The 27,975-nt window shown below is 40.0% G+C and overlaps 1 protein-coding gene across 2 annotated transcripts in view; it reads right to left on the bottom strand.

Moving 5' to 3' along the window:
- Positions 1-12,114: 12,114 nt before the first annotated feature.
- Positions 12,115-27,975, bottom strand: part of SLC9A6 (solute carrier family 9 member A6) — a 42,590-nt gene continuing 26,729 nt past the window's right edge. For both annotated transcript variants that reach the window (XM_018555041.1, XM_018555042.1), the window contains 9 exons: positions 27,831-27,936; positions 26,388-26,476; positions 24,121-24,234; positions 22,954-23,065; positions 21,978-22,131; positions 19,853-19,883; positions 14,498-14,577; positions 13,461-13,566; positions 12,115-12,811 (listed from right to left, as the gene is read on the bottom strand). In XM_018555041.1, coding sequence (XP_018410543.1) covers positions 12,554-12,811; positions 13,461-13,566; positions 14,498-14,577; positions 19,853-19,883; positions 21,978-22,131; positions 22,954-23,065; positions 24,121-24,234; positions 26,388-26,476; positions 27,831-27,936 — 1,050 coding nt within the window. In that variant the 3' untranslated portion in view covers positions 12,115-12,553. The remainder of the gene's footprint in view (positions 12,812-13,460; positions 13,567-14,497; positions 14,578-19,852; positions 19,884-21,977; positions 22,132-22,953; positions 23,066-24,120; positions 24,235-26,387; positions 26,477-27,830; positions 27,937-27,975) is intronic.

The following is a 27,975-nucleotide window of genomic DNA, read 5'->3' as shown; positions in this document are numbered from 1 at the left end:
GGGGGGGAGTGAGGTCCACCAATCTGGCTGTATTGTCAGGCAGCACTGCATGAATCTCCACACTGGATGGACAGAGAAATACCTGGAGTTCAGGTTTAAAAAGGAACTGGTCAGGCCAGGAACATGCACTCTCTAAAACAAGTCAGTAATGGCAGCCCCCATATTTCCCTCATGACAAATTCCACACCAACCCATCCATTCCATACATGGCTAGGTTTCTCTTGTTCAGCTTGCCACTTGATTCCCCCATCCATGCTAAGTGGAATGAGTGGAGGAATCTCCCCTACCATATACTATAGTCAGACCACCAGCACCCATGGCCCTCTGAATACCCCAACAGTGACTGCATTTGACTGCTCGTCTGACCCCCACCCAGCTCCTTCCATTCTGTAATCGAAGCTTGTCAAACCAAATGATGCTGACGGGGCCACCCATTGCTCAAAGTTTAGCTGCTTTAAACCGTGTATGGCTAGCATCAGTCCATTTGAGAGCACTGACCCAATGGGCACTGTTACAAAGTTGAGTCCATAGCCCTCTGTAAGCTATCACTTCAGAAACGTGTAGTTTACACAAGGCATTGCTTTCTCTTTTAGTTGCTGAACAAACCGCAAGGAAATAAAACAAAAAAAGTATGTGAGTCTATGGAGATCTGCATTAAAATGAACCTGTTGCAGATTCAGTTCAAGGTTCACTTGATGTGTCATGTCCATAACTATAGATTTTAGAATACTTGTGGCTCCAGCTTTCTACATGAACTTGTCCTTTTGCACCTTATGCACTGTAAGATATCTGCAGGGATCACAGTGCAAAAATGAGAATATGTTTTCCAACTGTGCTGCAGACATTGCAAGTCGTTCAATGAATACATCCAAAAAATGCTTGACTATATAAAAACAAAACACAGTACAAATAATACTTTTGTTGGCTGTGTATTCCACAGACTTTTCCTTCAGACAGAACATCTGTTAATTGCGGTGTTGTCTTCAATTACAAATTGACGCAATACATACCAGAGACCATACTTATATGTAACATTTGTTTTCCACTTTTTTTAAAAGGTAGAATATCCCCTCCAACTCTTAAACCACTACTGTAGTTGAATATAAACCTCTACTATTTGATCCACCTTGCTCACTTCACTGCTTAAGTCATAAATACATTGACTGCAGACATTGCTTTGGGATCCCACAGAGGCACATCATGTGAGAAAATGCCTAGACAATTGGTTGTGTGATTTCAGCTGAGGAGCATAGATCAATCTAAAGCCCCACTGGGGCCTCTTATCTGTAAAAACTTTTTTTGCTTCCCAGATCACTTTTTTGGGGGGGGTTTAGTCTTCTTTAGATACATTTACATGCATTTAGCCGTGTAAAACATAGCTAAATGGTCCCAGGATGCAGAAAATTCTTATTTGTGTAAAAGCAACTAGACTAAAAGCACCAATATGCGACTAAATATATAGATGTGCATTCAGCCATAGCAAAGCATTACATGTTTTTAGGTGGGTTTAGAAATGCATTTTAATTCCCGCATGCATGCCTTTCAATATCCCTTAGGCCTTGTTCACACCAAGCACGGAGCAGGTGCAGAGCAGTTACAGACTGGAGCAAAACTGCGTCCAATGTATTCAATGGTATTTTTAGCTCCAGTTCACATTGCAGCGTTCCGTTCCAGAGCAGGTAAAAAAACTGCAGCAGGCCCTATTTTACCTGCTCTGGAACGCATGCAAACGCATCAAAAATGCATGCAAACGCCCTGGAACGCACTGAAAGCCCATTTTAAGCTAAAAATATATATATATTTTTTAACCGAAAATGGCCCGGAACGCATCAAAAACGCATCACAACCCACTGCACTGCGTGTGCAGAAACTCATGCAGATCTGGTCTGCATTTGGTATGAACAAGGCCTTAAGGTGTTTTTCAACTTTACATTTAAGATGGAAGGTCACAGTAGGGGTTAGCTCAATGAGATCCCTGCCACTCAAATGTTGGTATTATCTACAACATTGGCTCCAAGATGGCTAGGGTCTCAGAAATGCTCCAATCATTTTGGGCTGACTCAGCGCCATCTCGGGAAATCCATGACTGAAAGGGTGATTGTAACTGAAGCGAACGAAAAACACCTCTTTCGTTAACCTAAAAATAGCAGTGATAACTGTTGCTTCTGTAAAACACAAAACCCACAAATCCAACTGCCAAGAGTAATGAATCATTTAATAAACAATTTGCTGAACTCAGCCACTGTACACAATACATCAAAACACAACTGGAGACTTTTCATATCTTAAGAAACTGTTATAAAAATTAAAAATGATTTAGTTGACAGAATTGTTTTTACAAGATATTGCAGACAACAAAATATACACAAGCATTTAGCGGTAGCATTAATGGATGGATTGGCCACTTAAAGGCAAATACAAAAAGAGTAAAAAAAATGTATTACAGGCACCACAGCTGGTATAGTTTGCAGGACTGGGAGAAGTAGATATGAAGGAAAAGGTACCTTTGTATTAGCTGTAGTTTTACAATGGCACACTAAAACAAACAGAAATGCATAGAAAACAAGTCATTATCACATCAAGATAAATACAAGAAACAGCATTCATTTACAGCAAACCTTGGAACCGTGTGGATAGTAAGCTGGAGTGGAACTCTAAGCTACAGCATGCTAAGCAGTCTCTAGATCTGGCAAAGAAAAAAAATTCAGTTAAACAATAAAATTGTACAGTTACTTTTGCCTTAGGTGTCAGGTTTGTCCCACAGTGATAATTCAGTTTAGCAACTTTAGAGCAGCATGCAACCGAGCATTAAATGTAATCAATTTAATTTCCATTTGTTCCATGCTTACAGTCTGTAAGCAGTTTGTACACTACATGACCGAAAATGTGTGGGCACCCCATGAAATCATTAAGCTCAGGTTCACAAAGCCAGGGCCATTTAGACAGGGTTTGACAAGTTTGGTGTGGAGGAGCTCGAGTAGCCTGCACACAGCCCTACCCTCAACACTACTTAGGGCATTTGGTATGAATTGGAATGCCAATTGTGGGCCAAGTCCATATTAAATGCTCATGGTTTTGGAATGGGATGTCCAACAAGCCCATATTGGGGTCATGGTCAGGTGTCCTGAAACATTTCGGCCATATAATGACTTTGGGTTTCCTCCAGATACTCCAGTTTCCTCTCACTGCCCTAAAGTGTCTATCCTAAGAGTCTATCCTAGTTGGTAAGTGATAAGCTAAGCTTGACAATGCATCCAATAGGTAAAAGGGAAGCACATTCCTATACACAGGTCAAAGCAGCCCACTTCATGGCTTGTGAACAGGTGCTGCTTTTGCTACCATTGTTGCTACTCCACTGGCACCTTTCAGTGAGGTAATATTAGGCATAGGCATGATTGTTTGTTTTGCTAAAATTTCATAAATAATTTCTGTAAAATGTCACCATTATGTTGAAATACATTGGAGTTAATAAGGAAGGTAAAATAAAGGTGGTTTTGGTGCTTTTTATCGGTGTGATGGGCTTTTCAACTATCCTTGCCCCTAAATAGCAAGTACATAAAAGAAAGGTCTAAAAACAAAAAGACACTACAGGGTTATTCACAAAAGAGTGAAGAGTTTGGAGAAGGCAGGAGAAGAAATGACCAATCTAGGAGAAATTAGCTGAACTGGAAAGTGAGCTGAATTGGAGAATTTTTCAAAAATCAACAAATTTGGCCTATATTGGTCACTTCTCTTGCCTTCTCCAAACACGTCTCCTGCCTTCTCCAAACTCTTCCCCCTTTAGTGAATAACCCTGTAAATAAAATAAAAAATATCTACCCTAAATACTCCCCCACAAACCACAACCTTAAAATAAAAAATCACTTAAGGTCCAATCAATTTGCCAAAAACTATTTTACCAAAATCGCTCAGTTGATCCCTAATAATGAGGTTACAGCTGGATTTTTAAATGAAAGAACATTTCTATAGTTTCTGCTTATTTAGAAATCTAAACAAATTTCTAAACAATTTTGGGTCAGTTCTGGAAGGGCAGGTAATATGCAAAACACTTTATCTCCTAGCTCATACTATGAGAATATATAAGATTACTAGGAAACAAGCTGTTCCCTCACCCATGACTGCCATTATAAAAGTATGACACAGCTCCTAAACCTAACTGGTCCACACATGACTGTTAGTGGATATAAAAAATGACTGAATATAGGATCAATCATTCATAGTTAAAGCCCAAATCCAAGGTCAAATAAAACATTCTCACATCCATCCCTGCCTCCCCTTCACTGATCGATGGCCTGAAACCCCAAAAAGTCCCCTTTTTCACTTACCCTTAGCCATAATCATGTGATTATCCAGTGCCAGGTCCTTCTCCTCAATGTTTATTTCCTGGTGGGGTCCACATCACTGTCAATACTGCAATATTTATGGCAGTCACCAGCCTAGTTTGATTTGTTCTGTGGACCTTTATTTCCTGTGGTGGGTCTCCAGCTTGAATTTGCATACTAAATTATGTAATGATTAAAAGTAGTATTAAACGCTCAACTTTTTAAAATAATGAATGATATGCCCTAAGGAAAACATGCATTAGCACATAATTTACAGTATGGAAGGGTGCAAACATTTACTTTATTTGCTATATCCTCACGGGCAGGGCCCTCCTTAACATCTTGTCTTGAATTGTATTGTGATTGTAATGTCTTCCTTATATTGTAAAGCGCTGTGCAAACTGTTGGCGCTTTATAAATCCTGTATAATAATAATAATATATACTGGTGCCACCCCCGGGTCCCTGAACGGAGCTTCCGCAACCACGCTTACTGTGTATGATGTAATTTGGGGGCAGCACAGGTTCCAGGTGCTGTCCCTCAGTTAGCTTGAAGGAGGGAACAAGGGAGTGACTTGCCAGGGAGCTTTATGGTTTGCGTTAAACGCACGCACCCAGCTTGTACTGACCACGCTAGGGTGGCCTGGAACTACAAAAAGCATTTTACAAAGTTTGACATGGCACTGCTATTGGGCACTTGAAAATAGGACAGAATTGAAATATTTACCAAAAAAACACAGGTGCCCATTTAGTAAATGCATACCTAACACCAATCATTTCAACTAATCAAGTTTCACATGTCATCAGTTTAGAATAGTCAGAAGAGGAAATTATTGTTGCCAACTGTCAGGTAACAACACCTTGCATTAATAAAAGGCTTTATATATCTGTTTTTGGGTGAGGCTGGTTGATTTAATCTCCCAGCTTCTCATACCTCTTGGAGGCTCAGCTTGGAGCCCCCAGCACCATAGCTGCTAGCAATCTCTACCTTCTGAAGCAAGCAAGGCTTGGGCTCCTATAGATGGATCTGCAATTTATTCTACATTACACAAATGTGATTGAAGGACTCCAGAGGTGGAACCGCTCACTCCTCCTGATATGTAAGAAGCCGGTGTTTAACTTGTTTAACTAAAGTTAGTTTTGCAGTTTTGGGTGTATGCAAGTTAGTTTTAACTAAACTAACTTGCATACACCCAAAACTAAACAAGCACATTATAGAATCATACAAGTAATAAAAGAAAAAAATGCACTACAATGCATTTACAAAATGTATTTTGGCACAATTGAAAAACCCCATGCCAACGCGTACCTATTGTGTGCATGCTAACACAAACTCTAAACGAGAAGTAAAGTCAAAACTTTTTTTTTTTGGCTTTACTTATCTTTTGGGTCACAGGAGTACTTTTACTAATGTACTTCCGGGACCCAACGTCAGCATATAGCAGGCTAATGCACACTATATGCTGTAGCTGAGATGGATCACAACTATATTGTCGAGATTCATCCGATGCCTGATTGACAGCTATCCCTGCCTCTGTAGAGCCAGAGCAAGCTGTGCCTCCCCCTCTCTTATCTGTACCTCCAATGAGCACTGGGAGGAACAGAGAAGGGGGGGGGGATCCTTGCGGAGAACGGCGACCGACAGTCACTACTCTCTGCAGGGAGAAATTGTGAGCTGAGCGGTTACATAATCAGAGTTGGTTTGTGCCAGCTGCAGTGTCCCACACCAGCACTATTTTACTCTCCCGATACTGCTTTAATGTAATTTAGTACTTAAAAACCATCCCTTCAAATTCCAGCATGAATGACAAACTCAGAAAAGGCTCATTGATAACATTCTTTCTGCATGCCTACATGCAAGTTTAAATTTTGCAAGGTTTCAAAACAAAGCATACCCAAGTTTACTAGTGTATATTTGTTCGGTAGCTGGTAATTGCAGCGAATAAAGAAACATTTTTTAATTTAAATTACAAATAAGGTTTAGGTAGTGTAAATAAAAACAACATTCTCTAGTTTTAACGCATACATATATGGAAGCCCAATTTAAAAAAAACACAGGTGCCAGTTAAACACAGGATTATACATGTAACTTTACAAATCACAAAAAAAAAAACAAGCATAAATATCAATGCAAGAAACTGGCAGTGTACTGTAATGATTATTTTAAAACAAAAATAAAAATAAAAATGTAAAAACCATCATAGATCTGATGTGCACATTCACAGAAATCAGTTAATGCACAGGATAAATAATGTCCAAAACCTAATCCAGTTTGGTATGCATAAAGTCATTAAAACACATATTAAATACAACTAGTTTTTAGTTTTAGTACCCAAATTTGGCTTAATAGCAGCCTCCTGTAATAGTCTCCGTAGCGCCACCTGGAAGAGGCAGAACCAGGATTATGGGCCAATCAGTCTCTGCTGCATTCACAAGTGCCGACAGGAAATGTAGACAGAAGAAAGCAGGGGATAACCACTTCAGCATGCTGGTGCACATTCTTTGTCCAATCAGTAGTCCAGAGATATGGTTTGTTAAAGGAGCAGTATGGGAAAGCAAAAGGTATACATCTAGTCTGCATCACAGTTTTTTTTTTAGATAATTGAATAAAAATGTCTTTGTATATATATATAAAAATAAAAAATAGAAGTGATTTGATTTTTATCCTACTTTATTTAAATACACAAGATAACAGTCACTCTTGTACACAAGAGGCTTTAGACAACAGAGTGATTATGTCAAGAAAGAAATGGCACCTTTAAAAACTGTTGGCACAAAACAACTTCAGCAATTACAAAAGGCAGAAAAAATGACTGTACAAAATGCTACCGGTATATACAACAAATAACTTGTTCTAGGTACCTGCTGAACATAAACATAAAATAGAACAATCATGTGTTTTTTCAAAGAAAACCTATATGAACTACTATATAGGAGTAACCTTGGAAGCCCCATACAAATACTTTCAGATAGTCTGAAATTTGGGGGCTGAAGTGTCAGATCAAGCATGGTTGTGCAGGCTGGAGGAACTTAAAAAGGCCAACTCTGGGCAAATTCAACATCCGCCTCCCCAGCCACCATTTTTTAAAGCCCCTTTCAAAAGCACTGGAACTTCTTTTAGGAGTAAAGAACAGTGATCCACCACAGCAGTCCACCTGTGGCAGCAACTAGTTTTGTTGCCCTTTTACTTTGTGGAGACTTGTGGCTTAGTGGAATAAATATATAGAGATATATGTGGGCAATAAGTTGGGGGAGCTAAACTGTGGCAGAGTGGGGCCTGGCTGGAACAAAGACTAAAGGTTATTTTACTTAGTAGTCACAAAAGGGCTGTTTAAGGGCATGTGGCAGCTCTTTTTTGGAAAAGTATACATTTAATTGTTCTTGTCTATTATAATTAAGGTGTGGGTTATCAAACTGTAACCTAGAGATGTAGTCTTTGTTTTGTTCATACTCAGACTGATCAGATAACATGCAAACAAGTATACTGCTCTCTGTTTTAAATAAAACTTTTTTTCAGGATAGACCGGGGAGAGGTTAGAACCAAAGTCTTAGCTGTGTTAGATAACCCCCCACCCCCCCACACACACACTTCCTGTCCCCACGATTAATTAAACCTACGAGCATAAGTGAAGGAAGAACTCTCCAATGAGGACAGAAACATTCAACACTGTATTTAGTAGAGTGAGGTATTAGAATTATTTAGATTTCAGATCGTATTGGGGCTCATTTCTAATAGATAATGCTATCTGCTCTTCACTATGCACTGCTGTGCACAAAGCCATCTTATTCATAAAAATTAGGCTGCAGTGTGTAGCTGGCAAAGCCCCAAGGAGTTCTCTTTGCTGAATGGGGCAGAGAGAGAGCTCTGTGATTGGGGGAGAGCTAGTAATGTGATTGTTTTTACTTTTTTTATTTATTCAAAGTACATGTTCAGTTCTGCTGCTTTCCACCAGCTTCAGAGTCCCGAAGCCAGCAGACAGCAGAGCACATTTGTAAATCACATTGCGGCTGCACCACAGCCATAGCACCACTGCTTCTTTACTGAGCCCCTTAGTTTTGATGCAGACATTTCAGTGTAGGTTTATAAAGTGGACCGTAGCCAAGGCCATGAACATGCAAGCATTTATAGATTTTATTTTATATTCTATAATCTATTTATTTTGTAAACGCTGACTGGGGTTCAGCTTTAGGAATATGTAAAATACTTAAATGTCTATAGCCTGGCCACAGGCTCACTATAAAATGACCACAAGTTTACATGCTTGTCACTTAGACCTGTTTTTGCTTAAGTCACTTTCAGGATCATAGCACTTTTGATGTTGCTGCTGCCTTGCTCATTTTTTCGCCAGTTAGGCCCGGTTCACACCTGGGTGTTTTGTAGCGCGTTCGAACGCTCTGCAAAACGCTCAAACACTGAAATCCCATTATTTCCTATGGGTATGGTTCACACCTGGGTGTATTACAGGCTGTATGAACGCGCTCCAAAAACGTCCTACGCCCAAAGTACAGGAGCTTCTTCGGGGCGTATTTGTCGCGCGTTTCCATTGGGATACAGCCAAGTAGCCCTCTGAAACGCGCGTTTTTTTTTAACCACGAATCGTGGTAAAAATGCACGTCACGAAACGCGCGACAAACGTGCATATTCGATACGCATAGGTGTGAACCCAGCCTTAGTGTTAGGGCTCGCTCACACCACATCAGTTGAGCTGCACAGATCTATGCAGGCTCAACACCAGGGCACTGTTCCTACCACAACACTATTTTCAGGTGGGTTGTGCTGTGTTGTATAAAGATGCAGACCTGCTGCATTTTTTTCGCAATGCACCACACTTCACACTACCGCACTAGAGATGCAGTGCATAGAAGTGAATGCAATTACATTTTGTGATATTTCAATAAAGTTGAAAAAAGAAAAAGGAAAAAAAAAAAAAAAGGTAAAAAAGTGCCTTGCGTTGCACTGGCTCTACACAAAAGACACCAGACCGCATCTGTTTAAGCATGTGGGGTGGTGTGAACAAGCCCTTAAGTTTAGGGATCTGCAAGGGCAGAAATATGGGAGCTGCCACTTAATAGTGCAAGTTCCAGGGTTTTCATCCTGATGCCAGCTTCACTACTTTGTCATTACATGCAACTAGCATGTGCATATCAGGTGTTCGGAAACTTGATATGCAAATGTCCGTTCTAGATCAGTAAAGCAGTCAAGCAAGGGTAAGGATGATGACCCAAAGGATGTCAACAAAGCTGCTCCTATATTTCTATCCTCACAGGTTCCCTTTAGGAGTTAGAATAAGGTTAAGATTTAGGTTTAGGGGATAGTAACTAGTTACTTATATGTGATAAGCATACCACACGGATGCTAAAAAATTTATGTAAGCAGATTTTTGGTGCTGAAACTCTACTCAAAACAGCATCAATTTCCAGAAACCAAAAACTAATGCATCTTCTATTATATCTTTGGGAAACAATACAATATAATACTGCTCAGGAAATTAATTTCCAACCTTACATTACATGATCTCCATTACAGAAGAGCAGTGATGTCCGTGGGCTTGGTGCAAACCCAGTTCACCGAAGTTCGCCCAACCCCATGCAAAACTGACTGACACGCCCACCTCCTGGCCAAGTCAGTTACAGCAGGGGAACGCCAAGCACATGGTCATCACTACCGAGGAAAAATCAGCCAAGCTAATCTTTGTTCTCCTACTTCAGCAAAGATCACAGGACCTTGGTACTTTGGTCACATGATCAACCACACCATAGGATCTCAGAGAAACACTTTAAGTAACATGTAGCTTCTCTTAAGAGCTTTAAAGAATGGAGTCTCTTACTATGATAATACACAATCCAATTTTCATTCAGAGTGTAAGAGAAATGGACTGTTTTTTTTAGAGTTGTACTTTAAAAGAATGCAACAATAACTTGAGACAAAGTTTTCGGGAATAAAAAGAGAGTTTGGAAATGGTATGTGGTGTTGCAACATTCTTCTGTGGAATGCACCCTTAAAAATAAACTCTGGCTTTCAAAGTATCTTAAAATGCTTGGCTCCAAACATTAAAATGTGTCCTTTCTACTGACACAGGAATTTTTAAAGAGACAAAATCGTATATAAATCCTGGCTTTAAGGTTTTTTGAAGGAGAAAGGAGCCAGGTTTTTGATAAAAGGTAATGAAATCCACTGAGGCCATGGCACAAAAAAATAGCTCACAAAAACAGAAATGGACAAGAATTTAAAGGAGAAATGCAGGGAAAGGCAGAGTTTGGTGGAATTATTCTATTTTGGCAACCTACCCCATTTCAGTCATCTAAACATTCTGTACCATGAAGTCCCTCCCAAATTTTCTGCAGACATTAGACATCCTTATAGGAGGTTTATGGGAAATCATCTGATGAAGAGGACAGAGGCCTACTGCAGAAGAACTGGGGGAGTATGTAATTTAGGGTCCACAAAAGAAAAGCAGAAAAAACAGGATTTTTTACTTATCAGTAAAATTCATTTCTTGAAAGTACAGTACAGTACACAGGCTGATTCATAAATGTCTGCGGCTATATGTAGATACCTCAGTTGATTGGACACTGGAATTGCCAATCAGAGCTGTGGAACACAAGCTTATTCTTAGATGACTGGAACATCTAATGCAATACAACTAAGTGGTGGGCAACACAGCAAACCCCGATAGGCCCACAGAACAAGGGTTAAGTACCCCAACTCAAAGAGCAGCCTGAAGCAGCTTGCAGCCAAAACTTGCATCGGGGAAGGCCTGAGCATCCACCTAGTAGAACGTCATATTTGAGAAACAGATGTCCGGTGCTAGATGGCCCAAGAAAAACTGATCTAGTCAAGTGCACCCGACAGGGAGAGTTGGAATCCTATCCTTAAGGTAGGTTTGAACAACAATTTGCCTGACTCACTGACCTAACCCTAACCCTGCAATAGTCCTCAGGAAGGACAAAGGAGGCAACTGCTGGAAGGAAGCCAAATCTGACAGTAAACTCTCACTGCTCGTAACACAGCCAAACAATGAAGAGAAAACTCCTAGGGGTGCTTCAGAGCAGGACAAAAAGAAGTAAAGACAATATATTGATTAAGGTGGAGGGAAGAAATCCAGAGAGAAGAAGCCATAAACACCTGTCAGTAGAGATAAGCAATCCATAACCTCAGGAGACTTGTTATATAAAGGTTGTTTTAAAGCTCTGACTGGGTTTTGCCAGTGTCCAATCACCTGAAAGTATGTGCATACCCAGTCATCTACGAATCAGCCTGTGTCTTGTAATGTATGATTAAGAAAGTAATTTTAACAATCCGTACACATCATACGTAGTTGCACACAGATTGCAATGGGTTTAAAGTGCAATGAAAGGGATTTGAGTCTTCGACACTTCTTATACTTCCATATATATGCATACCCTTTTGCCATGGTGCCATCCAGCCAAAGTTTGTTTCTATCAATGGCTCACAGAGCGCTGCTCCACTCTAAATCTGTCCTAAATGGCAACACTTTTTGTGACATTACCAGCACAGCTGGAACTAATGTCATGCCAACACACTTAAACATGCATATTGAGTTTAGTATTTCCATAAACTAAGCCCAAATGATAAACAATGATTCATCATGACCACAGTTATGTGGCTTCTCCGATACTGCAAAATGGTTCCTTTTTACTTTAGTCTGCACTGAAACAGTGTAGGCTTCACATGTATGATGTTTGCACCCGCCCCCACCCTCTAAATTATTTTCCTTTTATCAGCTGTATCACCTGTGTGCCAGCAGCAGAAAGTAAGAAAGTGAGAACCTTACTCTTCAGTGTAATGCTAAACAAGAAGTAACGATTATAATAAAATATAAAAACAAATTCCTTCAATTAACAGTCAAAAAAGTGACAAATCATAAATTAAATCCAAATAATATTTCAAGTAACAAAATAAAACATTGGCAAATCTTTTCACATAACAAGCTGTGGGAGGGTTGTGATATCCGCCATACAGCATTGTGTGTGATCACTTTGTTGAACGGCTTCACTTAAAGTGCAATCAGACAAGTTTCCCAAAACAAAATGTGATTTTAACAAGCAACACCAAAAGAAGATTTGCTTCTGATGCTATCTGAATAGCATTTATACAGCTCGGACAATCAGAGCCATGCAGTAGGTAGTACAACATACCGACATAATTAAAAAAACACAAAAATGTTACAGTACAACCCTTCCTCCATGAAAAAATGCACAAACAGAAATCTACATTGGACTTGGCCTCCTAGTGACTTGAAGATTTCCTGGCACTTCACACTCCTCCATGACCAGACGTGTTCCTCTTAATACAAGTTCATGATCACCGCAGGTTAACTCTCGATCTATTGCATCCTCTGTGCTGTTCCCAACAACTCGTCTTGATGCCACAGATTCTGTACTCACTGTTGTGTCACCGTACGTTAAGCTTATGTCACCATCGTTTAATATAAGGTCAGAGTCGTCATCCTTTAACTGTTCTTGGTTCTACAAGAGAGAGAAAAAAAAACCTCTAAGGCTTAGAATTAAAGCCCAACTCTAGCTGCGCAGTCTTCAGCAGCACGTAAAAAAATAAAAAAGCACCTCTTCCTGCTATACTCTCCCAATCTATGGCGCAGGCTCATCGATTTAGCACCGCACCTTTTACCCGTTAAATGACACCCAGCACCAGTCAACCCACTTCCTGTGGGCCCTGGTTTTACAGACACAGTGCTACAGAGAGTGCCATCACGCTGCTCTCTGCAGCATTTAGGATCTGTCCATATTGTTTTGAGCTCTTTCTCCGGACACAGAATACCAAGGCAGGACCACTAAGAAAATTAATGCAGCCACCACACAAAGACTACATTATAATAATAATATATATATATATATATATAATTTTTTTTTTGGGGGGGGGGGGCGGGGGGTAGAAAATATAATTTCTAATCCATTGCCAGGTAAAACTATTCTAGCTTACTGTGCATTATCCATTTCCCCTTTAATGTGTGAGTTAAAAAAGCAAGCCTCCCCACAAGTAAAAAGGGCAATTTCACTCAGAGTAATAAAGTAACCTGTTTCACCATCTGTAACTGATAATGATGAATGCCACTTTCTTGCATAATGCAGGTACAGTGAAAATAAACAAACACCTTACCTCATAGGCCTGTGGACTGGTTAGACATCTTGCAAGTGGGCCACAGCAACTTGGAAGTGTTGTAGTGAGGGGGGGTCCACTGTGTGTTAACAGAGGTTTCAGATAGCTACACGTGTTAAGAAAAAAAAACTTACAGTGTTGTTTACATCACTGACATAATAATAAAAAGTCACCAAACTAATACCTGACAATTCTTAAACTGGTTGTGGCACTTAAAGTGACATTAAAAGGATATTTTTTTTCCCTCCCCCCCCCAATGTTAATGTAAGCACTTACCTTACATGATGTCTCTTAATCCAATCTTCCTCTTCTTTCCTGATGGTTTCATCTGTCCAGCGGCTCTCCCATCCAGCGCTGACTCCTCTCTGCTTGCAGGCACTTCCGATCCAGCGGTGTCTGCATGCGTCCATAGACTTACCTTGCGCCTCTGCTCGTCTCCCGGCCGAGAATCCGAACTGCGCATGCGCCCGCCCCAAGATGCTTTGCAGCCGCTGGAGCAGTTTCGTTTTCTCGGACGGGAGCGCGCACGAAAAAAAAGGTGAGTTTAAACCGCTGTTAAAGTGGGTTTAAAAAAAAAAAAAAAAAACTTTTTGCCTATATCTACTGCTTGCTAGCAGTAGATATAGGCAAAAAAAACAGAGGCTTTAGAACCACTTTAAGACACAAAAACTGAAAAGATTGTTTATTACTTCATATTTTTTTCTTCTTTTTAATAAATGTGCAATTATGTGCAAGCAAATATTGCTCTCTCTTTTAAAGCCTGTATTTTTCTTTTTAATGTCCAAACCCCAAATTACTACATGCACAATGCACACCTTTGTGCTTTTTAACTGTGTTTGTTTGATTGCACTGTGCAAAGTAATGGAGAAATGTTCAAAGTTCCCTGGTGAGCATCACTTTACAATGTACTTGTTTGCCCCTAGGCACATACAGTATGAGTTTATCTGCAGAAGGACCGCTTGAGAAAACATGATGATGAAAAAATTATTCTGTGCTTAGCACAAAGTTCAACTGCAACAGTAAAAGTTCAAGGATACTTGTGATCAAAGTTGTACCACAGTCTGAAAAGCCAGGCACTCTCTGTTTTTGTACTCCTTCGTTCAGTCTCTGGAATTCCCTATAACAAAAGCATAAGAGCACTCATAACTACAAAATGTTACATTATAATCTTCAACCCTGAAACAGCAGTCTACAGTGCTAAAGAATATCATGGCATAAAAGGAATGATAAATCATAATTCTCATAATCTGATCCATCAGCTTCTTTTAACAGACTTTCCCCAAAATGTATATCCTGAGCCGGACTAAACATCATCTCTGTTGGGTTTTACTGCTGCCTGAGTCCTAGTTGATGAGACTTTTCCTTACTTCAGTCATAATGACAATGGGTGACCTTAGGATAACCTTGCTTTCATTGTGTTCAGGTATACATATGTCACACTGTGGGAAGCCCTATAGATGATGGAGCACTCAGTAAAGAAGCACCTTAAGGCCTTTTGGTCACATTAGACAGATTTTGCATTCCTTCGCATGTCTATGGGAATGCAAAACCCGCTTATAGAAGGTCAAATGCAGCTCATATTAATTCAATGCATCAATGCGCTGGTCGATGAATTCTGAATGATCTCAGAAGTGTCCTAAACTGATATAAAAGTGATGCCATCGACAAAAGCTCAAAGTCCGTTGACACGAGCCATAATGCTGGTATGTGGATTCATCGTACAAAGCTTTGCATAAGTATTCACCTGCTTGGACCTTTTGTTTTGTTACAACCTGGAATTTAAATGGATTTATTGGGATTCTATGTCGTCATCAATCTACACTAAATGGACTATGAAGTTGAAGTAGAAAGAAAACCCACTTTTACCCCAAACAATTAATTAAATATTAAATCCGGTTTTGGGTTTGCCTGTCTCCCGAGACCAAAACTTACCTTTTTGGTCCTAGGCCATAACCCAATGTGTGGTTAAAAGGCATGGCAGCCCCTTACCCTAATAACTCTAGTGCCATGGTGACAGCATCACACAGGCATGTTTTTTAAATAACCGGAAAATGGAAATTGGTCAAGACTAAGAACAAGATGGATAGAGCCAATTACAGGGCAATTCTAGAGGAAACCTGTCACAGTCTACAAGGAGACCCAAGAATGGGCCAGACGTTTACCTTTCAGCAGGAAAATGACCCTAAACACACACCCATAGCTGAATGGATGTGGTATAAAACCAAGAACCTGATTGTCTTAGAATGGCCCAGTGAAAGCTCAGAACCTAGTCAACAGAGAAGCTTTGCCAAAACTTGAAACCTACTATTCACCAATGGTGTCCATTGAAACAGACATGGCTGGAGTAGTTTGGATCTATATGCGCAAAACTGGTAGAGACCTACACAAAAAGAGCTGGTGCCAAATACCAAAAAGTATTTCCACCAAATAATGACTAAGGGGAGCAAAGACATATGCAACCAACTAATGTATGTTTTCTCTAATGTTTGTTTAACTTCAAAGTGTTAAAGCGTAATGTCGCATAAACTGGATAGTAAAATTACAGGTCAAATCCAATGTTTAATTTTATGCTTTTGATCGAAAAATGTGGGGTGAATACTTCAGCAAAACACTATCTCGGAAAATGTAAGCAGACTATAAACTGGTTTTACTAGAATATTAAAAGTAAAAGCAGGTTTTAACAAGCACAGTTCTGTCTGATAAAACCGAAGAACACAAAAACGTTCTGCAACTCTTTTACATATATTTAGAATACAGACATTTATGGGTTTGATAACACAGATAAAAACTTGCTTTCCCTGGCAGACATAGCACACACTTGTCCTTTGTAGAGCAAATAGCCAACTATGAAAAAGATTCTCTGGAATTCAGAGATAAAATAGATGCAAACTATTCTAATCCATATCAGATGACAAGACACGGCTGGTGTTCACTGTCATTTGATTACACAGCAACATGGGGGCACATGCTATGCTCAGACAGACAGACTACCACCCACACAAACCCATCCGGACATGCTGTTTACATCACTTGGTCAAATTTTTGCGGAATTACATCACCAGTTATTTTAATCCATTTTAACAGTCAATTATTCCTACTGTATTTCATTTTCCAAAGTAACAAAAGTTTTAATGCATTTCTCTCTGCTGCCTGGTCTACAATAGCTGCTTTTTTGGTGCCTTGCAAATGATATGATACAATAAACAAGAGACATTAATAATAAATGAACATAATCCTCTCCCTGAATCTATCTCTCAAAGAAAATATTGGAGACAAAACACACTGATTATTGGGCGACAATTCCTTCATCTACTTTTAGGTATATTTCCTAAAATGTATGTTCTAGCTCTCTTTTTCAACAATAAATGATAACTATATATTGGCTAAATTACTTCAAATGATTTTAAAGTGAAAAGGTATTTAACCACTTGAAGTCCGCAGTGTTAAACCCTCTTCCTGTCCAGGCCATTTTTCAGTATTCAGCGCTGCGGTACTTTGTCTGACGTTTATTCTGTCATGCAACGCTGTACTGAAATGAAATTTATACCATTTCTTAGTGACACATAGAGCTTTCTTTTGGAGGTACACTTGTGCTCATAAGTTTACATACCCTGGCAGAATTTATGATTTCCTGGCCATTTTTCAGAGAATATGAATGATAACACGAAAACCTTTATGTCACTCATGGGTAGTGTTTGGCTGAAGCCATTTATTATCAATCAACTGTGTTTACTCTTTTTCAATCATACTGACAACAGAAACTACCCAAATGACCCTGATCAAAAGTTTACATACCCCAGTTCTTAATACGGTGTGTTGCCCCTTTAACATCAATGATAGCTTGAAGTCTTTTGTGGTATGTGTGGATGAGGCTCTTTATCTTCTCAGATGGTAAAGCTGCCCATTCTTCCTGGCAAAAGCCTCCAGGTCCTGTAAATTCTTGGGCTGTCTTGCATGAACTGCACGTTTGAGATCTCCCCAGGAGTTGCTCAATGATATTGAGATCAGGAGACTGAGATGGCCACTACAAGGGTCTGTCAGGAAGCCAGAAACTCATTGGCCTTTTATACACACACACACACAGATCACAGGTGAGGATGGTTCCCTTTAATAGCCATTCACACCCCTTTGTGTCAACCTGTGTGCATGTGATCAGGCCAAAATCACCAGGGTATTTAAACTTTTGATCAGGGTCATTTGGGTAGTTTCTGTTGTCATTATTGATTGATAATAAATGGTTTCAGCCAAACACTACCCATGAGTGACAGAAAGGTTTTCGTGTTATCATTCATATTCTCCGAAAAATGGCCAGGAAATCATAAACTCTGCCAGGGTATGTAAGCTTATGAGCACAACTCTATTTAAAATCACCAATGGGGGGTTTTATTTTTTCATATATTAAGGAAAAATTACCGAAAATTAGAAAAAAAAACTATTTCCCCTATATTAAATGATAAAACATTTATTATTAACCAATTTTTTTGCTAAAATATATGAGACGGGGTCACGTCGGGTAAATAGACACCAAACATGTCAAGCCTTAAAATTGCACGCGCGTGCGAAACCCCAGAAAACTACAATACCCAAAATTGGCCATAGGCGACGCTTTAAAAGCTTTTACCGCTCATCAGTTTAGTGTTATCAGTGATTGATGGCCCTAAAATTATTGCTCTCACGCTGACGTTCGTGGTGATATGTAACATGTGTAGTGCAATTGTCATTTTCGCACGCTGGCGCATCGAACACGTATTTATGTTTATATGTGCGTAAACGTGGGGGTGGGGGGACTTAAACATTTATTTTTTTTTAACTTTCACATAGGGCGATAACAATCACCCCCTATATAATAGCAAAGGCACACTGACAGGTCCTCTTTATGGAGACATTAGGGGTCTCTAAGACCCCTAATGTCACCTGGGGACCCCAAAATAAGCTGATGAAGCAGAGATCTGCTTCATCAGCTTCTTCTCTCTGGCTATAGCAGCCAGATGACTGACAGGTGAATGCGGAAGTGATGTGTAAAACATCACTTCCGCATCCACAGCACGTAGGGAGATCAGCGAGGAAGATGCTGATCTCCCTCCCATCTTACCTCCTGACGCCCTCCCGAGCCGGTCCCGGGCCGCAGATGGGCTAGCGGTTCCCGTGATTGAAGGTGAGGGGTCAGGAGGGGGTGGCACTCATGGCGGCGGTGGCACTCGAGGAGGGGGGCGCGCAGCCAGCACATACATACGGTTGGCAGGCTATAGTGCCGCCGATCGGGTGTATGGCAAAACAGCCGGTAACGGCTGTAAAGAATGGGCGGATTTTTTCTGCCCGTGCGCGAGAGCAGGAAAAAAAATGCCATCTCACAGCGGCAACCCGCCCGTGTGAGTCCGCCATTTTTTCACAAAGGGCGGGCGCAAGAGGTTAAGATATTTCGAATGCTGATCAAATCACTTACAATCACTTGATGTTTAAGAGTTTCAGCTTCCGGCAAGCTGGTCGCAGCCGGTTTGCTGAGCACTGGCTCGGATATCCTGTTTTAGGGTGGCTTCTTTCCCTTGCAGGGTCTTATGGAGCCAACTTTGGGTGTAGAAGTAAGCGGTGTGTGACTCCACAAACACACAGGCCCAACAAGGCAAACCACTCCCTTGTTCCTCCATCCTCCCTTTCACAATTTCCAAACTAGTAGATGGAGACTTGCTGGAGTCAGCTCTGTCCCTTGTGACCTTGTACTGGACAGGAAGCTCAGAGAAGCCAACCTGAAAGAGTTGGAGCCAACTGTACAGAAACATGTCATCTGTAAGTGCTTGGGCCAAATTGTAAAGAAATACTTAGATGATATTTGTCTGATCTGGCTTCTTTACTGAATCAAAGACTGAGAGATTAAAACTACTTTAAATTCGGGCTTAGCTGTACCTCAAATAAGATAAATATGTAGGCTTTCATTTCTTGTCTTTGAAATTTCTAGTTGCCTACTCACCCCATAACCACTTTAGTTATAAGGAATCCCTATTGCGACAGGTGTGTGCTGCCTGCTTTTATGGGGTCTGTGACTCAAAAGTGACTAAAAGAGTCTGTTTACAGGGCTGTGCTGCCAAAAACATACTAGATACATCCGTGGACGCGAAAAGGGTTAAAACCTACACAAACAGGGCCAGTTCACCTAAACAGCAACATGAACATTTTCTAATTGTATAGTGCTACAGAATATGATTACCTTACATAAATAAAGTATATTTAAACAAAAACAAAAAACATGAAAAGACTTGCATACACCAAGTCACCTAAAAGGGGATATGCATGGCACTGGTACAAATGAAAGGAATTGGAAGCAGCCTAACATTTCAAAAATGTAAAAAAATAAAAAATAAATAATAATATCTTGAATATGAGAAATTGATATTTACCAATTGGTCAGTCTCTGAATCCACCCCAACTCTTCAAAACAAACAAAAAAAATAAAACAAAGATAAAAGTTAATACATCAAAAACAGTGTACATTGGATGTCATACAGCAACCAGATTCCAATATAACATTTGTCTAGCACAGTTCATTGACAAAGTACAGTAGAATCTTGAAGCAAGTAAGCTAGTTGGAAGGTAGTGAATGTAGTAATGCTAGGTGGAAGCTGTCTTGTACTTGACTGAGACCTCTGTACATATTAGGAAGTCTCAGAAAACCATTGCAAACTCCACTCAACAACTTTTAACAGTACTTTGGAGAATAAGGCCTGTTTCCCACCTTGCACGTTCAGAGGACCCAAAACAATATGCCACACGCTTGGGAAAACGCGCACAAACGCAAAACACGGTGCCATTAGTTTCTAATGGCACCCCAAACGCGGCCGGGAAGCCGTGCGATTTTCCACGCATGCAAACTCGCACAAATGCGGCAGAAAAACCGCATGCCCCGAAATAGTGCAGGAGCCTTTTTGCCGCGTGTATATGACCCCATTGAAAATCAATGGGGCTGTGTGTAAACTTGAACGAAAACTGAAGCAGAAAAAGATCAGGTACCTTACCCCTGCCAGACATGGCTGTGCTGTGTGACAGAGCTATGCATGGGATGGACAGAAACATAATTCCTTTATTAGGTAAAACAGCTCCACTTGTGCATTTAGCTGTTTGCCTTCAATTCAGCGTTAAACGTCTTTTTTCATATTGCAGCATATTGTATATTTTATTTTTATATACAGACTGTTAGTCAGGAATAGATTTTCTCTTCCTCGTTATGTACCAAGTGGGTGAATACCATACAACTCATAACAGAAGACACAGAAAGGGGCCTGGTCTGAATGTTCGCAGGCTCTATTTGTGCTTGAGGCGTTACTGATTTGGGACAACTTTTAACTCATTTGTGACCAGTTGGCCAGCATCAGAAGCCTTTATCTCTTGCACAAAGCTCCTACAAAACATATTCAACATTCCACAGCAAGCATACCATTTGCTTAGCCACAGGAGACTTAAAATGAGACTAAATTTAGGAGTTAAATCTTACAAATGCATTCTAGTATCTGAACTAGTAACAAAAATGTAACTTATTTGTGTATCACTCGGCTGTAGATCCTCAAATCATCTCTGAATTGGTGCTGACACTGTCCTTCCTTCTGGAGGGTGGCTACTTTTGTTTCCCATGGTCCCTGTGTGTGTTGTAAAGTGGCCACCGCTCCAAGCTCACTCTGGTGATAGACTACAATCTCACATTTAGTTAGCTAATTTGTATTGAGGTTATAGTCTTAAAATGTGATTGAGCTTGGAGCGGTGGCTACTTTACAACATACATGGACCAGGGGGAACAAAAGTAGCCACCCTCCAGAAGGAAGGACAGTGTCTGCACCAATTCAGAGATGATCTGGGGATCTACAGCTGAGTGATACACAAATAAGATAGAATTTTGTTAATAGGGTACTTGAATGTATTTTTAAGATTGCACAGGAATCGGTATCTGCAGCTCTACACAAAGGGATTACACAGAAAGTATGTATTTCCATCATTCTTCAAAAATATGTACACAAACTAGCAGTTGCCAATAACTATCAAGTGTGAGCACCGATAGAGTTTCATGGAAAAAAACAAAATGCTAACAGAAATGAAGTGACATCTACTGGACAAACAGAAGAACACATTGGTTGATGACATCAAATGTTAGATGGATTTCAAAATAAACAGATCACGAACATTTAATGCACAGGAAAGAGTTATCTGGACAGTACAACCTCCTATCGTGCAATAGGAAGAAGCAGGCATTCACAGTTGTCTTCAATTTATATTGCCAACATTCTTTAAACCCTATAGAGCAGGGATGGCCAAACTCCGGCCCTCCAGCTGTGGTGAAACTACAAATCCCACAAAGCATCTCTCTCCGGGAGCCATGTCTGTGAGAATCTTGCAAAGCCTCATGGGATTCGTAGTTCCACCACAGCTGGAGGGCCGCAGTTTGGCCATCCCTGCTATAGAGGATGGACTGTGGCAAGGTTTCTCTACAGATTTCTCTAATGTTTTTAGCATCTCCAAAAACAGAAATGCTCTTACCTAATATGCAAGCATGAGAGCATAGCAGTGGTGCCACCTCCAAATACCCAGACTGTAAAGAACACTATGAGAAGCGTAGTAGAAAACATCATCCGTCGAGCATATGTGGCAGTGTCCCGAATAGACAAAGCAAATGCCATTGCTCCACGTAAACCTGAAACCATACAAGTGGAACATACATATGACAAAAGATCACAAAATCTATATTCGTTTTGAAAGCTAGAAAAGAACCAATTTAAGATGGAAATGCCTAGCAATTCTGGGTACGGGTGAACATGTGGCTCATGTAACAGTGCTAAGTACTTCCTGACTGGCCCAGCACAGTCACACAGGTCCAGGGAAGAGGTCTAAAGCCCTGTGTAAGCACCGACTAGTTGGTTTGGAGCTTACAAAAGGTTTTCTTTTCCTGATTGTAGCTGCTGAAGGTAGCAGCAGGAGTAGATGCTGCTAAGGGGAAGGGGGGAGCTAAAATAAACTTTTACTTTGCCCTGCCTAGGAAAAGGAAAGGTTCACTTTAGTCTTCTTTAGTGTGGAACTCCAGACAAAAAAATAACTTTTATTCTTGTTTTGGGAAGAGTGGGTAAGGGTTAGAATTTCTCAGTACACGTTTCCTTTAACATGTGCAGTGAAAGGACTGCCCCTCTTTACTTTAGGGAAAGGTCTTTTGCTGGCAGTGAACAGATGTTCTGTCAGGCAGAGGTTAACGTGATCATGATCATCTTAAATATTCACATGCGAACTTCCCCACAACCTTACAATTATAGGTGAAACTGGGACTTTCATGTAGCTTCTAAACAATGTATAGACCACCTCCATCAGCTACATGCAGGGAAACTTCCCATCTTTACGACTAACTTCTAAATTATGTACACATAATGTAGCCATTTGCAGATTTTAGATTTTAACAAGTACAATAAAAATACACAACCTTGATATCTGTAAACACAAACACACACACACACAAAAGCCAACATACCTGCAAACATCATCATGTGCTGGAGTTTTGAGCCAATCTTATTTCTTCTCCCCAGATTAAGCAAGAATGAGAGAGGATAAATATTAGCAGCTCTGCCAAGGAAGACTGCAAGCTGTGAGAAAGTGTTAAGGAACAACAAAATCGTGTACAGAGAATATGGTTAAAGGGACATTAAACCCTCAGATTTTTTTAACATAAACCAATACTGTAATGTGTGCCTTACTGTAATCCATGGTTGTTTCCCTTCTCTTTGCTGCTCTTCCTTTTAAATCCTCATGTCTTCTCATGCTTGGAGAGAACTTCCCTTTTCAGCTCAGGGCCTCTTCCTGTAGTGCTGGCTCAGGTTACAAGCCTATACAAACGGATACACAGACACCGTGTATCCATTCCTGAGACAAGGCAGTCTGCTGCAAAACAGAAGTTCTGCAGAGCATGAGAACAGATACAGATTTAAAAGGAAGAGCAGCAAAGAGAAGGGAAACAACCATGGATTACAGTAAGGCACACATTACAGTATTGTTTTATGTTAAAAAATCTGAGGGTTTAATGTCACTTTAAGCATTTTTGCAGAGATACTGTAAAATGTTTAGAACATACATCGGAGAATGCCAAAGGAATTAATCTGCAACGGTTCATGGGCACAGGCAAATGTATGCGTCCTCACAGAACCATCTTGATGCCCAATGGATGTTGGTTCCTCCATAATTGTAGCTACATAGTGCACTCAAGTGTGGGCACTAATTTCTCCACCTACTTCCTCAATGGATCTGTCGCCTGTTGCCTAAAGAATGTAGAAGTTTAGATATTCTTGCAGAAAGGCGAGATCACCAAGTAGACCTCCCCAGTAATGGAGAGGTCAACTGACACAGGAACCTCTCAAACTACATGCTCCAAAAGGTATTGTCTTCCACCTTTAAATACATCATTGAGTTGTGGATAAAGTGGCTTTCAGTTGTATTTTTGGCTCTTTGCCTGCTTTAAGCACCTCTCCTGGCTGCTGAATTTTTCATTGTTGTGCTAGACACAACAATGAATGTCATAGATATGTAACATACAAACTTATTGCTGACTTCTTCACCGTCTAGATATAAAAAAGGAAGTTGCTTGAGGAAGTAGAGTTTTGACTCGTTCTACCAAGTACATTACAGATTACTATTAAAAGGATACAAAAGCCCCCAAAATGAATGTGGGATTGAAGACATGATTTTGGAAAGTAAACAGAGCCAGACCCATGTAGGAGAAGATGAAGTTTTCTGCCAAAAAATTCAAAAGCTCAAACAGCTGAGAGGAGAAACAAGGAAAATAATTAGTGTGAAAACTGAATGACATTTTCTTCATGTTATTCTCAACTAGAAAATACCCAGAAGAATTAGTCTGGATCTACACCACATTTCTCTGTACACTTTAACTCACTCCTAATGTTTATACCAGATTACAAAAATGCATATCTGGCTGCTTGTTACCAAACCTGGCAATTGGGCAAAGTGGGGAGCAGCAGGTATGTGCAACCACCCCAGGGCGCTAGAATGTTATGTCCCTTACATTTTATATTCCACACTTTTCAGCCAAAACCTTTTTTTTGGAATGAACAGGGAAAGGTTAGATCTTCTGTGTTTTTTTCATCAGTATGTGTCCCCATTGGGGAAATGTCCACTTAATTTCTACCAGGACAGAAAGTGATGGGAATTCTCCCTAATAGCGACACATAAAATATAAAATACATAAAATAAAATATATTTTATTTGAATGTAAAAAGATGAGAAATTCCAACAATGTTTTTATTGCTGTGTTTACCTCCCGCAGCCTCCCATTAATTGACCTGGTGTTACAGGCCAAGGAAGCAAGGTAAAATCTCCAAAATGAAGTAACAAAACACAAAAAACAGACAGAAAACGTAACATTTCCCTAATCTAAAACAGAAATAAACACCTTGAGTTAGGTTTTACGGTAAGGGATCAAGGCACATGGGTAAATTGTTGTTTTTTTTCTTCTTTTAAATATCTGTGCCCAAAGCACTATGAAGAGAACCACTATTGGTGTGTTCATGAAGCTGGAAACCAATGTACTGTAAAAAATGTGCTGAAAACATTCAAATCAGATTCCTCTACACTTGCAGGTTAATGGGCCACTTGGGTTATTGTTTGAAGCAACAACTTCCAGAATAGCATTAACCCCTTCATGACTGAGGACTTTTTTTCATTTTTTTGCACCCATGTTATATTCCACATTTTAGGCCTGAAAATGACTTAAAACCCCCCAAACATTATATATTTTCTGAATGCCAAGACCCTATAGAATAAAATGGCCGTAGTTGCAAATTTTTATGTTGCGCAATATTAGCCCCAACATTTAGTGAAACATTTAATTAAATGCCCCATAGCACAACAAAATACCCATTTTTTTTAATGAAATATAAAAGATGAGGTTACAACGAGTAAAACGATACCCAACATGCCCAGGCTACAAATTGCGTGAGTCCGTGAAACGGCCAAAAACTGCAGTACCCCAAAAAGTCCATAGAAGACGATTTAAAAGCCCCTACAAGTCATCAATTTAGACATACCCCAAAATACTGGCCCTAGAATTATTGCTCTCACTCCGGCGTGCACGGCGATACCCAACGTGTTCGGCGTTTTCATACGTAGGCGCACCCGACGCGTGTTTACGTGGCCAGTAACGAAGGGGTTAAAGAAGATCCTTATTTTCATTTTCTAGCTTACTGCAGTAGAGAGATCTGAATGATTGCTGTGGCTAAAACAGAGTATTGTAGTTTGTTCAAATCTCTTTTCGAATATAAGCCCCAGCGTATCCCACTATCCTTAAAAGGAAATTAGAATGGTTTTGGATAACATTTTTAACGTTTATAAGCTGGTGTTTATATATCTGTTTATTGTGTGTAATAAATATTTAGAGCGAGATGCATGTTCATGTAAAAGGGAACATGCTTTTATCAAACTGGCTTAGTCCTTCAGCTCATTAAACGCATGGCTACAGGAAAACAAAATCAGCCTATAACTATTTAATTTGTATCCTTGCCTTTTGTGTGCACTCTCTGCTGCAAGAGAATATACAATTCTGACTTGTGAAACTCCAATATCCTTCTGTTTATCATGTATAAAAGGTGCCCATACACTGTACGATTCTCGTACGAGAATTGCGGGAAATCCCGCGATCGTACGAGAATCGTTCAGTGTATGAAAGGCGTGCGACCGTTTCTACTGTACGTGCCCACTGCCCGTTCTGCATTGCGGTCATCGGAAGCCCGCCCCTCAGCGGGGCGGGCTTCCGATGATCGCAAGTATGATCTGCCTGTCCAAGGTGGGCAGATCGTACGAGCTTTCAATAAGCATACGAACATCGCAAGACAAAAGTCTTGCGATGGTCGTAAGGTGTATGGGCACCTTTACACAAAGAGAACTACAAAATAGAAATACCTGTTTTGTTCGTATCTGGGACTCTGCAGATAGATTGTTGTAGGTGTAATGTGCCTGAGTAATGCCGCAAAACAAGACTGCAACCACACCTGTAAATAGATATAGAACATAACGTTATCAAACATCCAATCAGAAATAATCTTTTCTTGCATTCAACAACTGTAAATAGAAATCATTTTAATAACTATGGGCTAAAGTGCTCACATACAAACGTTGCAATCAAATCATACAATTGATCTAATCCATATTGTACAACCCCAATTCCCAAAAAGTTGCATACTGTAGATGATTATTTAAAGTCTTTACAATTTCACGTTGGGGAACATTATTCTGAAATTGTTTGACCATTTTAGAAGTGCAGCTTTGCACGGACTCCTTAAGATGCTCTTTTTATACCCAGCCATGTTACTGACCTGCTGCCAATTAACCTAATTAATTGCAAAATGTTCTGCCAGCTCTTCCTTGTTAGTACCACTTACTTTGCCAGCTTGTTGTTGCCCTGTGCCAACTTTTTTGAGATGTGTTGCTGCCATCAATTTAAAAAAAAAATGTTTGTCTTAAAATGGCACATTTTCTCAGTTTAAACATTTGATATGTTTTCTATTGTGAATAAATCTGAGAGTTATCAGATTTGCAGATCATTGCATTTTGGTTTCATGTAGATTTTACAAGGCGTCCCAACTTTTTTGGAATTGGGGTTTTAATTGAATCTTAGAAAAAGTAAAGAGAAACGCGCGTGTAATCGTTTTTAATCATTTTTAAACATAACCTATCCTGCAGGTGAGACGCTCTTAGATTGTTTTGAAATGTGCGGTGTTATCAAATTATTTTGCCTTTCAATTCAGTATTTTCAGCCATAATTTGGATCAAAGCAAAAGGTCAAATAGTTATTAATTCAAATTTTCAATAAAATAATTTTTTTCCCCTTGATATTTTAAATTAGTGTAAAATATATATAAGTAAATAATGAAGTGGAGTCACTCTTATAACAGTCATTTGGTGGACCATTAAAGCAGCGGATATGGCCCATTTGTGCCTGAAATAATAGTCTACCAATAAACTGGGATCCATTTTTTTATGGGCACACCAAATAGAAAAAAAAACCCACAACAAACAACTTTCAGACATGGCAATAGTCCAAATTAAAGTGTATCTCTAGGCAAAACATTTTTTAGTTTTAATGAGTGGGGAAGGGTTAGACCCTCAGTCAAGTTTTAATTCTTGTCTGTGTCTCCATTGGGGAGATTTTCCCCCTGTATTTGTACTGGTGACCAATGTCACAAAGACAGTGAGGGGAAATCCAAAAATGACAAGAGGTAGCTGGAAATCTTAGAATGGTGACTCCAGTTCCAATTACAAGTGTCTAAGAGTGGAAATTCTCCTCACTTATGTCAGCATTACTCACGGAAGAGCAGTGGAGCATGCAGACATCACTCAGCATACCTGTGTAACCACATGCTTCAGCCAGAAGAAAAGTGCTCCACGACATCAAGAAAAACAGGCCAGTCTCCAGCAGCTGGAACTCACGCAGTTTGGTGAACTTTGTGACGTGGAAGAGTGTTAAGGAAAAGTCAATGTAATGTTTTAG

Source organism: Nanorana parkeri, unplaced genomic scaffold (genome assembly GCF_000935625.1).
Source record: "Nanorana parkeri isolate BGI_ZX_2015 unplaced genomic scaffold, ASM93562v1 scaffold182, whole genome shotgun sequence".
Lineage (NCBI taxonomy): Eukaryota > Metazoa > Chordata > Amphibia > Anura > Dicroglossidae > Nanorana > Nanorana parkeri.
Note: the sequence above shows the minus strand (reverse complement) of the source record. Positions and strands in the feature narration are given on the sequence as shown.